We start from the raw sequence: 13,394 nt of genomic DNA, 5'->3' as shown, positions 1-13,394 counted from the left end.
GAGAGCGACGAGATACAACTCGGGATGGTATGGGATGGGGGAGAAAGCCAATGACATTTCCAAGGAGTTCACTCGCCCCACGATCGCGAGCAGTGATCGCGGGCCAGATCATGACATGGCGAAACTCTTTGGAAATTGGCAGAAAAATAAAGTTGTAAGAAACGTGGTAGGAAAGGCCTGAGCAGGAGATCTTTGTATTTCAATGGCTACAATCGTTAGCAGCAACTTTCTGATTAAAACTAATGAAATTACAATACCATATCTTAATATACTTTTTACCATGTAGTAGAAAAGAAGGCCTGTCCCAAAAATGTAAATTCTGGCAGTCGGGCATTCCCGAAATGCTGATAAGAAAATGTTCCTATATATTTAGTGCTTCCACCCAGCCAAGTCATACTCACGAGGCATTATTAATAACCTCTTGAAAACTAATAAATGAAAATACCATCTCCCGAATATTGATAATAATACATTTTTTTTGGAGAGTTCACCCTCATTGAACTTGACCCCCACTTGAACCCCGGGATGAGATCTCCTCGGAGGTTCCACTTTCGTTTTGTCTGCTCGCTTATACATACATATATATCTCCAGACTCGAACTCGCGGATCCGGGGACTTGACTTTTGAGCTGCCTTGGACTGTTGTCATTATTGAAATTGCATTAATAAGGAAGTTCAATGTTTATTTTTGTTTGGGTCTGGCGGCTGAAGGAAAATGTGCTTTTATTGTTATTATGCCGCTCGAGTTTCTGATTACGGAGTCCGGTGGACGATCAACGTCAGCAAGCCAATGTGAAAGTGATCGAAGAGCAGAGGGCTTAAGGTAATTAGAGATTTGATTCAAGGATGACGGAGGTGGGTGGGGAAACCGAAAACATGATCCACATTTGGCTTTGGGAAATTCGTTTGGACTGTGAAAATTTCTGGGTGACTCTTTTTTGTATTAACATTTCTTATTGGCCATTCATGCAATAATTTAAAGAAATATCTAGTTTGTATTAAGGGAAAGTCTCAATTGCGACAATTAAAAGGAACTAACAATACCACTTCCTCCCCTATAGAAAAATGGTGTTAAGGACATTGTCAATTCCATTCAATAAACAGGAGTATTAACAGCTAATTTACCCAAAAACATTTTCCACATTTCCCACAAAATACCCCCATAAAGACTAAGAAAATAAGAATATCTTTCTGTTTTTGTTTGGAGAAAAACATGTCGTATTCCGAAAAAAGAAAAACAAAACCCTCCCGCCTGCCTAGGAAAATGTGTTGAATTTTCCCCCGCCGACAAATGTGCCGAAAAGTTGAAAAATGGAAACGAGGAAAACTCAGTCAAAGATTATTTTTGGAATGCGCGAGAGAGACGGCGGATGTCTAGCCTTGAATGGGTCAAGTGTGGGGGCGGTGGGCCCGGAGGGGGTGGGGTTATCGGGGTCTCTCCTAATAAAACCACACGTGGCCCAACGATCCAGGAAATAAATTTAGCATTGACCTAGGCGAAGTTTTTTCAGCACTCAGTGGGGTTTATTGCCTTTTGGCCGTGTAAATATTTGATTTACATGTTTTCCGCCCAGTGTCAACGACTGAAAGTCAACGATCCTATCCCGCGGTTCCGAACTTTTCATTATTGTGAGTGATATAATTTTTAATTGCATGTAATTTCATAAATTTTCACTCCGCCGAAGTTTTATTGAACTCCATCGAGGGGGGAGGTGTGGTGGTGGGTTGGAGAAAGAGAGTCGCTCTTTGTGGCTCTCTTTTGAGCGACATGTGTTTCTCTCACAGCTGTTGTTCACCCTCACTGGCTCTTACCACTGCTGATACTGAGTTTATGGGGGGTTAAATTGGTGAAATCAGTTCATGAAATAATGAAAAATGTCAGTTACTGATCAGAATTGTTCGGCAAGAAGTGTGACTTTTAGATAACAGATCAAAATGAAACTTTACTATCACTTGATCTCTATTGTTCATTACTCAGTTACTTAATAGATAGAAAGGATGACAAATGAAGTTCTAAGTATCGCACAAGTGTCAGTTGCTAATCAGTATTGTTCGGCAAGAAGTCTGACTTTTTGATAAGAGCTCAAAAGTTAAACACGTGATCACTTGTTTGTTACTTAGTTTCTTGATAGATATATGGGATTACAAATGAAGATATAAGTATCGCAAAATGTCAGTTGCTGATCAAGAAGTGTATCTTTTGATAAGAAATCCAAGCGAATCATTACCACCACTTGATCAGTTGTTTATTACTTTGCTACTTGATAGATAGATGGGATTACAAATGAACTTCTAAGTAGTAGGTGAACAACAGAGAAAATGAACATCTTTGCACCATTTCATGAACTGAGCCCCGCATAAACGCGGTATCTGTGGGATCGGGCGCTCCTGCTCGCACTCGCTAGTCGACGGCAGCACATGTTTCAAGTGCGAGAGAGTGGGAAGCGGAGCGCTCTCTCACTCTCCATCGCCGCCGACGTCGACGTTCGCTCTCAGGGTCGGCTGGCCGAAAAAACTGAACAAGATCCGACGCGAATGTTGATTTTCCTTTCATTGACTAACTGCCACTCGCACCGCGCAGATCGTCGGCTCTCCGTTCCGTTCCGTTTCGTTCGATCCCCTTCGAGTCGCGAGTTTCTAGCAGTGTAGTGAATCTTTCGCGGAAAGGATAACCCCAAAGTGATTACCATAGTTTTTAACAGTGTTCCGAAAACATGAAAACTTAGCCCGAGCAGGGATACAAAAAAGATACAAAAGTTCAATGCAAAGGATAAATTAATATCTTACCAAGTGCTTCAAAAACCAAAACTATGCCGAAGGCTGGAAATTCAAATTGAAAAATTTTAATTTAATATTCTGAAAAGTTTCCCCTGAAAAGTGTGTTGAAATAACCCCAAGCAAAATGTTAATGTCCGCGGACAGTTCAGATAGCGCCAAGACCTCAGTGATCTGCAGCACAGTGAGTGCCAATATGATAGCACCACCGGCCCCAGAACAGCCCAGCACCACTGCACCACCCATTCTGGGGGTAACTGGCCGTTCTCACCTGGAAAACGCACTCAAACTGCCGCCGAACACCAGTGTTTCGGCGTATTACCAGCACAACAGCAAGCTGGGCATGGGCCAGAACTACAATCCGGAATTCAGGAGCCTGGTAGCACCTGTCACAGATCTGGATACTGTGCCACCCACAGGTGTGACCATGGCGAGTTCCTCGAATTCCCCCGGCTCCCCCGTCAAGCTGCCCCACAGCAGTGTGATCTTTGTGAGCAAATCGAGTGCCGTCAGCACCACCACATTGGTGGTGCAACAGCAACAGCAGCAGCAGGCACCGATGCCCCAGCACTTCGAGTCCCTGCCCCACCACCCACAACAGCAGCAGCAACAACCACAGCAACAGCAGCATCAACAACATCACCTTCAACACCACCCGCATGCGATGTATCCGCACGGATATCCCCAGGCCAATCTGCACCACGCGGGTGGCCTGGCGGTGGTGCCAGCGGATTCGCGTCCCCAAACGCCGGAATACATCAAGTCCTACCCAGTTATGGATACAACTGTGGCCAGTTCGATGAAGGGAGAGCCCGAGCTCAACATAGGTGAGTATTATGGTAGTTTAGGATAACTGAAAGAATTAGAGAAAAATGTAAAATGGTACTTAGAAATAAATGTATCTTTATTATAATCACCAAAGCACACTTCAATCTTAAAACTCAGATTTTAGAATAGATAGAATAAGTAGTTAGATCGCAAATGAATTCCTGCTTGATCGGAATTTCGACTTATGTTCTCAAAACCAATAAGAAAACCGTATCGATCTCATAAAATAAAGCAATCTTTTGCTTTGCTTCCGTTTTAGACAAAATGGGAACCTTGAAAACCAAAAGTATGCAAACCATAAAACGCCGGTATTCAAAATCTCACAAATGAGATATATATTTATTGGCGGATTGAGAGAGAAAATACGATATTGTGTTTACCGATCTGATTCGATTTTGACCTTCCCCCTGCCAATTAGCATTAGGCTTATTGGCCTGGCAAGGCGGAAATTTGCGAGGTGGCGCCCGATATAATTACTGTGACGTCACACGTCCCGCAATCGTGTGACCATTATCATTATCAGCCCGATGATCGGCGTTTAGTCAGTCAGTTCCAGTCATCAAGGTCGTTCCGCATCCGAAATCATTTTCTGTTTAAGCTTCGAGTTCAAGTAAGTTCAATTAACTTGAGCGCTCACCACATTTCGGTTTTTCTCATTTATTTATTTATTTTGTTTTTGTTTAACCGAAAATATAACTGTACCAATGTCAGGCTTTTGTTTTATGACTAAAGGAAGTTAATGCACTTATGAGCAACCGGTTCAAGTCCGCATAAAGACTTGAGACTTCAGATCAGATCGGATCGGGGCAATTGCAGTTCAAGCGATGAGTCAAGGTAGTTCTTCCTATAGCGGGGGAACTGGTTGATTGTCGTTTTTTGTTTATCTCGCATGGGGGGTAATCTGTGGGTTTTAATAAAACCCGTCGAGAGAACCTTGGACAACAGAAAGTGTCGTTTTGGGGTTATATGATCATGGGCGGAAACAGGGACTTAAGAATAGGAACAGGTTGGATCAAGATTTTTAAAATGTTCTGCATCTATACCAATGTAAAAGCGTAAAAATATAAATATAAATATGATAAAAGATACATATTATAGTGAGTGGTTTTTGTGATTTAATTAATGTAGTAACCCATAAAAAAGCTTTTTATAAGCCTAATAATTTACTGGTATAATGCTCTCATATTGGGAAAACCCCCATGAATTATACGATCTCCATACTCACGGATTAAACCGAAATACCTCTTGAATCAATTGCATTTCACACTTACCACTGCATGACACTCAAATCGAAAGTGAAACCCCCAACAATATTTATATGTGTCTCGATTATGTCTCCAGTTTCCAATCCCCGACCATTTCTCACCCACTCCCGTTGCCATTATTTGCTTTACTTTGCCAAAGTGTGTGTTTTCCCCCATGGCTCCGATATTTATTTATGCGTTTGTGTGCTGGGATTGCATTTCACCAAGTGAAAAACTGGGCGAAAGAGATGGGGCGATGACAAAGTCGGTTTCCAAGTTCATTGCTACCCCCGTGGATCGTGGATTGCGGATCGGTGGATCGTTGGATCGGCGGATTTCTTTTCGCATTCGCAAATGAATTTTTTGCTGCTTTGGTTTCGGCCAGGTCGATGTGCATCCGTTTGCCAAGTTTCGCATTTCAATTGCCGCCAAACGAAAGTGAAAAGCCAACTGCAGCTTGACTTGGCCAAATTCACTTTTCACCAAGGCGACTGCGACTGCGCATGCGCGGCCAATTTACGGGCAAAAAATAAAGAAAAATAAAAATAAAGAAAACCGGGTCTAAGCCTCTTTGACATTTTTACATAGCAGCGGGTTAATGACTCCTCCAGGTGAGCCGAGCCACCCCCCGCCGCCAACCCCTCCGTGAAATGTCGGTGAAAGTCAAGCTGCAACGCTACAATTGTCCAAAAGAAAAGTTCGCCTTGCCATTGCTCTCCGCAATTTATTTGTCTTTTGCTTTATTTTATTTTCTTTCTTCGCTTTTCGCAGGCGCTTTTCGATTTTCGTAGGCGGCTCTTGAACTTTTGCTCACTTGGAAAGTTTACTCTATTCGATTTTTATTTTCATTTTTATTTTATTTTGATTTCATTTGATTTTCGTCGTGTTCGATCGTGTTTATTTTTATTGGCACAATTATTTGTGCATTTTAGAAATTTATTAAGCGGCCAAAAACCTGAAAGTGAAAACAAGCATAGGCAAATCGAAAGTAACAAATTTTGTGTTTCTTGTTGCAATTTATTAGTGGCCAAAGCTGTGTTTGTCCATTTTTTGGGCACTTTTACTTTTGGTTAATTGGTTCGGACGGGTGAGCTGGGAATATTTTTTGGGAGGTTTCTATTTCTCTAAAGTTAAAGTTTTAAGTTAGGTGTTAGAATAAATCCAAAAAGTTCTCCCTTAAGAATTATATTTTTTAAAATATGCGTGACTCATGCCCATTTATTGCAAAAAGTAATCGTTCCCACGCCTCGATCAGTAACCCCCGAGCAGTTCAATAAATTAATGGATCCCACCGAAAGTGCAAGGCACCCGAAAAACAAAACAAACCCGAAGATCAATGCACTCGCCTCCTTTCCCAAAAAAATGAGGTACAAAAATTCTGTTTCATTGAGAGGTCATTAATTTCCATTCCCGCCAAAAAAATATCCATTGCATAATCGGAATTTTAGGCACCAGTTGTTGATTCAATGAACTCCGATCGAAGGTGACTTCAAAACGCGCCCACTTTACAAGGTGTATCCCTCGTTTCGCGCTGACCTCAGTTGCGTTTTTTGAACTTGACGAAAATGCTGAATAAAATTTTTAATTCTTGACTTGATTAAACGATACATTGAACTGGCGCTAAATAAAAACGCTACAGAAAAACCTGTCCGAACATTTCCGCATTGAAGTTTGTAGGCAGAGCGAGAACGCTTCTCTCGCCCCCTCTCTTTCCCTCCTGCACGCGCTAAACTTTTATTGATTGAGCGGGAAAGAGAGAGAGCGAGAGGGAGAGCAGCAAAAATTTCAATGTCAAATTTTAATTTAGTAGTCTTTTTTTTTTTTGACTCACACAGAACATTGCCAATATGGCAATCTCTCCCTCTCTCTCTTCGGCGATCCTCCCTCTCGCTCGCTCTTGTATTAATAAATATTTTGAGTAGTCGAAATTTGATTGTGTGCGTAATTCTGGGGTGTGTTTGTGAGGGGAGCTGCCATTTGTTTGGCTTATTTCTAGTATTCTGATAGTGCCAGTTCCACCTCTTCGCAGACACCCCCAAAACCCCCGCCCCTTCCGACAGGCTGTGTGCGTGTGAAGTGAATGAAACTTTCAAGGTCGCCTCCGCTTGCATGTGTGAGTGCGAGCAGTGCGTATTAGATAATTCCCATAGATTTGGCTGCCAGATTATTCGGTTAGCTAGAATTTCACAGGCAAGAGCAGGAAATATTATTTGGAACACATTTTTAGAGAGTATTTCTTATTTATTTAGTAAATAGAGTAAAAAAGTGTTAAAATGATGTCTTAGAAATTCCATTTGGAAGCTAAAATTCTGTTCTGACTCACATAGAATTGTTTAAACAGAAAATAAATAAAACCTTCATATGAAACATTAAAAAATTCCCCTAATTTTAAAGATTATTTTCATTCATTCTGATTCATTGTCTAGCCTGGTAACTAATCCCCTAACTATAAAGTTTCGGTTCTGACCAAAGTATCACACAGAACCACCAGCTATAACCTTTAAGCACATATTATTATTATTACATCGAAAAAACAGAATTTTTATTTATCAGGCCATTACACGTGTCGCCGATTAGCGAATGCCAACCACTCACTCCAAGTTCCCAAGGCGATGAGACAGCGATAGGGGAAGAGAAAGAGAGGGTCGGAGGTGCTAGAAAAGAGACAGAGATAGGGAGGGGGCAGACTGAGAGGCCTCTCCACTGACCTTGCCGCCTTTGTTTATAGAACACAATTTGGTAATCCATGAGCGAATCTATTACAAAAGCAAGTTCTTGCCAAAAAAAACCTATATTTATATAAATCACAATGGCAATGACGTAAGCCAAACGATTCCGAATGGGTTCCGAATTAGGAAAAAAAATGAGACAGCGTCCGAGGGAGATGGGAACAGAACGTGGCATTCTTTATTCACTCAACGCCCCCAATGAAATATTTTTAAATGTGTGCCACGAAATTCCCCGAAAACAAATACGAAAAACATCACAAAGGAATCCCGAGCAGCAACCATAATATTTTATTAAATAAAGACAACTCGGTAAATGTTTTTTGTTTTCAAGTTCAAATAAGCAGCCATGCCAGCTGTGATTGTTTTTTCCACTTTTTTTTAGTTTTCTCCTCTGATAAGAACTTCAATTATGGCTGCTAGTCTTACAGATAGTTTTGTATCTACATCTACATATAAGGAAGGCTAAGAGTGTGATGCAAGTGAATGATATATTATCTTTGGGAACATAAGATTTCAGATTTCGAGAATGTAAATATTAATTACTTCTAGATTAGGTATACGAAAATTTAAGATACAATTCTTATAAAACGAAAATATCCTCAATGATCATACAACTCGTCATATAATTTTGTTTATAAGCTCTCCTCATTTGCGGCTTAATTAGTAAGCTAAATTTAAAAGTAGACCACCACTAAACTACTCCCATTGTTGATCACTAATGTATGTACATATCTGCATACTGCGATCTTTTAGTCGGGAAACTTGAAGCGAATTCAGTCAGTGGCGTGCGAAAGATCTGTGCAAAACCCCTTTCCTCTCTTCCCAGCCTGTTTTGCTGTTGTTGTTGTCCAATGCAAAAGTGCAACGATCTGCAGTGCGAAATGTCAGTGAACTTGTCGGCATTGCAACCATATAGATGCTGCTTGTGTGTGAGTCTGGCACAGAAATAGCAAAAAGCAGATACAGATACAAGTTGCTCATGATCGTGATGGTCGTGATCATGATTATGATGATGGCCATGGCAGCGTGAAGATCATGAACATTGTTTGCCATTTACAATTGTTTACAAAGCGTGGCGCGTCTGAATGCTGCTGAAGAAGAGGAAGTTCAAGAGAGAGCGAGAGAGGAATCTTCTGGCGAGAAAGACTTTCTTCGGAGCTTCCTCAACGCGGTGAAAGAACCAAAACAAAACGTGTTTGAAGAAAGTCTTTCACTGAGCAGCAAGAACTTGTTTCCGCCCAAAAGAAAGTCTTTCTCTTGCGCTCTTTCTCGGGTTCTTGTGCTCTCTCTCGCTCCCCCTCTCTCTCTTGTTTACTTTCTTCTGGTTTGGTCGCCTTTTCTTTCTTGTTTACCTGCCTGGTGAAAGTTACGTAACATTTCTTCGACCAAGAACGAGCTCAAGTTCAGCAACAAGTTTTTTGTTGTCTCGCCCATTTCGTTTTGCTGCTTTCTTCGTCTTTGGCATTGCGTCCCCTAATGGAGAAAGGGGGAGACTTTCTTCTGATCGCTTATGGCACTTTGATAATGAAATGGAAGTGATAATGAAAGTGGTGGATTGTTTTTCACCTTAAGTGGATAGATGTTTTTTTCGAACTTAATTACTCAATGACCTAACTTAATTTTTTAAAAATACCTACACAATTTTTTAAATTTATGATATATTTTTTCCTAACCCCTCTTTAAACCAATATCCATTAATACTATTTTCTGGTTATTAATCCTTAAATTGGCATCTTTTCTTTGCAGAATTCGATGGCACAACGGTGCTGTGTCGCGTTTGCGGGGACAAGGCCTCCGGTTTCCATTACGGCGTGCATTCCTGCGAGGGTTGCAAGGTAAGTTCGTGCATCCACATATGCCTTATCCTTTAGAGAACAGAGGGGTGGTCGATGCCGCGGGGGTGGCTACACAAAAGTGTGCTCGCCACGTGCAACTTGATGCCCAACCACCAACCGTGGCTCTGACATTGAACTCGGTTGACCTCCTTGGCAGGGAATAAAGGGATCAGGAATTACTCCAGCAGGGTTGTTTTTCCGCCAGCAACAGGCCCTTCCTTGCCCTTCACAAAAACCTGCGTCGTCGTCTGGCGAATTGTCCTTGCATTAAATTGCGTCGCAATAAAATAAATCAAAATGTACAACAACGCAATCCTGGGCAAAGCAAATGAGACTCAAAAAATAAAATAAAGCAACCACCAAACCAGAACGAAACCTTCAATTTCAATGCCGCCTTTGTGGATGATTCTTTTCAGTCTGCACTGGAAAATCAAATTAGGGATCAATAAAATGAGATGGTAATTGTATATTGGATTTGAAGGATTAGGTATTTGTTCAATAGATATCCGATTTGCCTGTCAAGAGTCTATATACAATTATATTTAGAGTGTGAGATAATAAACCTCTAATAATAAATCTATACAAATTATTTTCAAAAGATCATTAAATTTATTGCCTTCCGAACTCGTTTTTAATATTTTGTTCAGTGTTTTTTCTGGGCTCCTGCTGCTTTTAAAGCCTGTGTTGCCGCCCTTTGTCGTCTGTGACATTGAAAATGCAAGTTCATTCGCCCAAAGAGCCGAACCTCTGGACAGAGCCCAGTGATCGTTCCAGTGATTGTTCCCTTCCCATAGATGAGGGTCTCGCATGAAGGAATCTTAATCGACCCGAGCTTTTCTCGGCGCTCACGAGGGTATCGTGTCACGCGATCACCGCCACATCCACTCTGCACAACCTTGGCAAAGTAGTTTGCCCTATTCCCTTATATTCGCCGGCACTCGGAGGTTCGGAAAGCGAGTCGGGTTTAATGTCTCAATGACGTCCTTGAATTGGGTTAACAGCCAGTCGAGCTTCGTTCTCGATCTCGCTCCCTCTTCTCAGCTGCCGTCCCTTTCTTTTCGTCTGGCCCTTGGCGGTCCTTGTATTTGTTTTTGCATTTAAACTGTCTGCGCGTCTGAAATTTCAAACGTTGCAAAAACATAAGCACAGTGATTACTCGGAAATTGGAACTTTTTGAAACAACTAAACCATATTAAAGAAAAAGGCTTTTCAAGAGTATTTAATTTCAAATCGGAAACTTTTTTTAGTTCTGATTCACTCCTTGAAACCTTTGAGTATCGACATTTTGCCAGTGACCACTGTATTGTCCACCCAAAACTCGAATCGATCTGCAGAGGAAGAAGCAGAAGTTCATTGACTTTGGACCAGTTTTTCGTTTTATTTTTTGGCTTTTCGAGTTTCTTGGAACTTCTTTTGTTGTGTGCTAATTTATATGTTTATTATGTGAATGTAAATATATGTCTAACTGAATAGGTAGGCCTACAAATTTGTGTTACCCTCGCGCTTTTTTGAAGTTCAAGGTTAGCCCAGAGTCGCCGTCTCGCTCGCACGCACTGTTCCCGTCCCGCTCGCTCCTTCGAGGAAGCGAGTTTCGCACATTGCTCATACGCCGCGTGGTGCGGTGGCTCGTTTTCGGCTGATATTTCCGCCCTGGCCATTTGTGGCAACGATTTTTGACTGCCTGCCTACCTGATCTGCTCGGTGGACCTTCGTCTTGTCTATTGACCTCTATTTCAGAGACAGATTCTTGGATTTTATGCCTTTTTTTGCGTTTTGAGCTTGACGAATGACTTCATTCGCTGCCAACTCATTTCGAGACTTGGCAACTGAAGCTCGCTCTATTCGAAACTCGTTGTTCTTGGTCGTATTTTATAGTTTTAGAGTCGCTTAAGGGTTCTTCACGCTGATTAATTATGGCGGAAAAGGTTTGACAACAAACATGTACTATAAATAACTTATTGTCTACCATTTTTGGCTATTTCAAGTTGTGGGCTGTATTGATAAAATATGCCTAAATTTAAAAATATCCATATCCAATTAATTAGCAATTCATTTTGTATCTTCTTCATTATCTTAGTAAGTAAGATTATTTTCTGAAACAACCTATAGGTTCTTAAGTAAGAACAACATTAATGGTGTGGAACAGTAATTTCTTCTCTAAAAGTACCTACCACAAATTTTTATCATGACTCATTTCTTTTGACCCATTCCATTATCCTTAGCCAACTAGTTTCGGCCGTTCACACATTTGTTGCCTGCTGCCTTAATGACCCAATTCCCGATTTCGTAACTAAAAATTGTAGAGGGCAGGTGATATTATTTGTATTTTTTGTTGAGGAACCACTGCGAAGGACCGTTCAAAGCGGAGACGCAGAGAAATAGTCAAATAGATGTTAATTTTCCATAAAATGCCGGGGGACTTTTCGTTGTGGTCAGCTTTCTTTATTTCTTTATTTTTTATTTCTGATTCTGGGACTATTATCTAACGTGTTTGTTATTCCTTCCACATTATTTAGCATATTTATTTATTTACGCACACACTCTTGCATACATTTTATTTATTTCTGTTATTTTCTTTCTTTTTCGCTGCTCATTGTGCCTCTCTTTTTTTCTCTTTCCCCATTTCGCTTCGGCAGTTGTTGTTTATGCTTCGTGTAGTTTTTCGTGCCAGTATCTGTGTGAGTGGCACTGCAGTTGTGTGCGTGCAGCAAATGTGAATGAACTCGTTCAATGTCAAAGCAGAAACAGAAGCAGCGTACGCAGCATAGGCCACAAGAAAGCAGCGGAGGGAGAGCGGCAGAGGAGGAGAAAGAGAGCATGACTCTCGCGCTCCGCGCTCTTTTACTCTCTGGGGAATCGCTCGTTGCATTTTACAAAGAGAGGGAAAACTCAGGAAAAATTGTTTATCACAGAGAACAGAAAAATATTTTTGTTAATTTGCAAAAATAAATAAATAAATAAAAAAATAATATAAAAACACATTCCGCATGAGTTCCCTTACCCCACTTTTCTTTTCCCCTCCCCCTTCTTTTTTTCTCTCTGTGTTTTCTTAGACCCTAACCTGCATCAATTTTAGAGCACTCATCAGAAAATGTTTGTAAAATGAACAAACACCAAGTGCACTTGATAATCCCGAAGAAAGAAAATCAAAGAAAGACGGTAGGAAAATAGACTCCAAAAATAAACAGAAAATATGAAATTTCGGTTGGATTTATCAGTGGGGAAAATTCCAAATACCCATATTTGCGCCATTCCCAAGATTTTATCACGGGAGACCTCAATTCTCATTTTGCTTTCGAGGTTTTCCACTTGCCTGCACTTCAAATTGGAAAACCAAAAGGAAAAGCAGGGAAAACTCGAGGGAGAGCGACCCGAAAGAGAGCACTGCACACGGAGACACAAAGGTTAATGCTCTGAAATGCACTTGAACGACTGGCTGCAGTCGCAGTCGACGTCGGCAGAGACGCCTGCAGCGACACAGCGTTGCATGAAATTGTCTAGGCGTGTGTGTGACTGTGTGAGTGAGCAAGAGGTGTGGCAGAGGGGTGAGAAAAATGTGAAGAGAGGGGGGGTGGCATTGGGGTGGGAGGCACTATCCCGTCGTATTTAGGTTGTGTCTTTCCAGGGTAAATTCTAGAAAATGCATTTCCTTTTCGATTGGACTTTGAAAACGAAGTTGGAAAACTCAAAAAATACGTATCATCAAAAGTGAATAAAAAGAATAAATAATATTCAAAACTATGAAACGTTTTTAAAATTATAAATCGACTTAATTAAAATATGCAAGGAATTATTTATTTAAAATGAAAATGTGCCAAGTTAATATTTCTCTATTAATGTATTTTGTTTCCTTTCAACCGGATAACTGTGCTAAAATTGAGCTCCAGATTTCCCAGCCATTTCCATTTTACGACTAGATAAACAAACACACACACGCAAGAGTCACAATGCAAAAACACTCTCCCACTCTCTTTTTCGCTCTCT

The 13,394-nt window shown here is 40.9% G+C and overlaps 1 protein-coding gene and 1 long non-coding RNA gene across 4 annotated transcripts in view; one reads left to right on the top strand and one right to left on the bottom strand.

Annotated features, from left to right (window-relative positions):
• Window positions 1–13,394, bottom strand: part of LOC108055590 (uncharacterized) — a 131,246-nt gene that overhangs the window by 37,441 nt on the left and 80,411 nt on the right. The window lies entirely within an intron of this gene.
• The window catches only part of Eip75B (Ecdysone-induced protein 75B), a 115,921-nt gene that overhangs the window by 63,623 nt on the left and 38,904 nt on the right, over window positions 1–13,394 (top strand). For 2 of the 3 annotated variants that reach the window (XM_044393832.2, XM_017154565.3), the window contains one exon: window positions 9,322–9,410. In XM_044393832.2, the coding sequence (XP_044249767.1) occupies window positions 9,322–9,410 (89 nt within the window). Of the gene's footprint in view, window positions 1–2,870; window positions 3,602–9,321; window positions 9,411–13,394 lie in introns of those variants that run through there. The other variant, XM_017154564.3, reaches the window with a different exon arrangement.

The sequence above is a fragment of the Drosophila takahashii genome, chromosome 3L (assembly GCF_030179915.1).
Source record: "Drosophila takahashii strain IR98-3 E-12201 chromosome 3L, DtakHiC1v2, whole genome shotgun sequence".
Classification (NCBI taxonomy): domain Eukaryota; kingdom Metazoa; phylum Arthropoda; class Insecta; order Diptera; family Drosophilidae; genus Drosophila; species Drosophila takahashii.
Note: the sequence above shows the minus strand (reverse complement) of the source record. Positions and strands in the feature narration are given on the sequence as shown.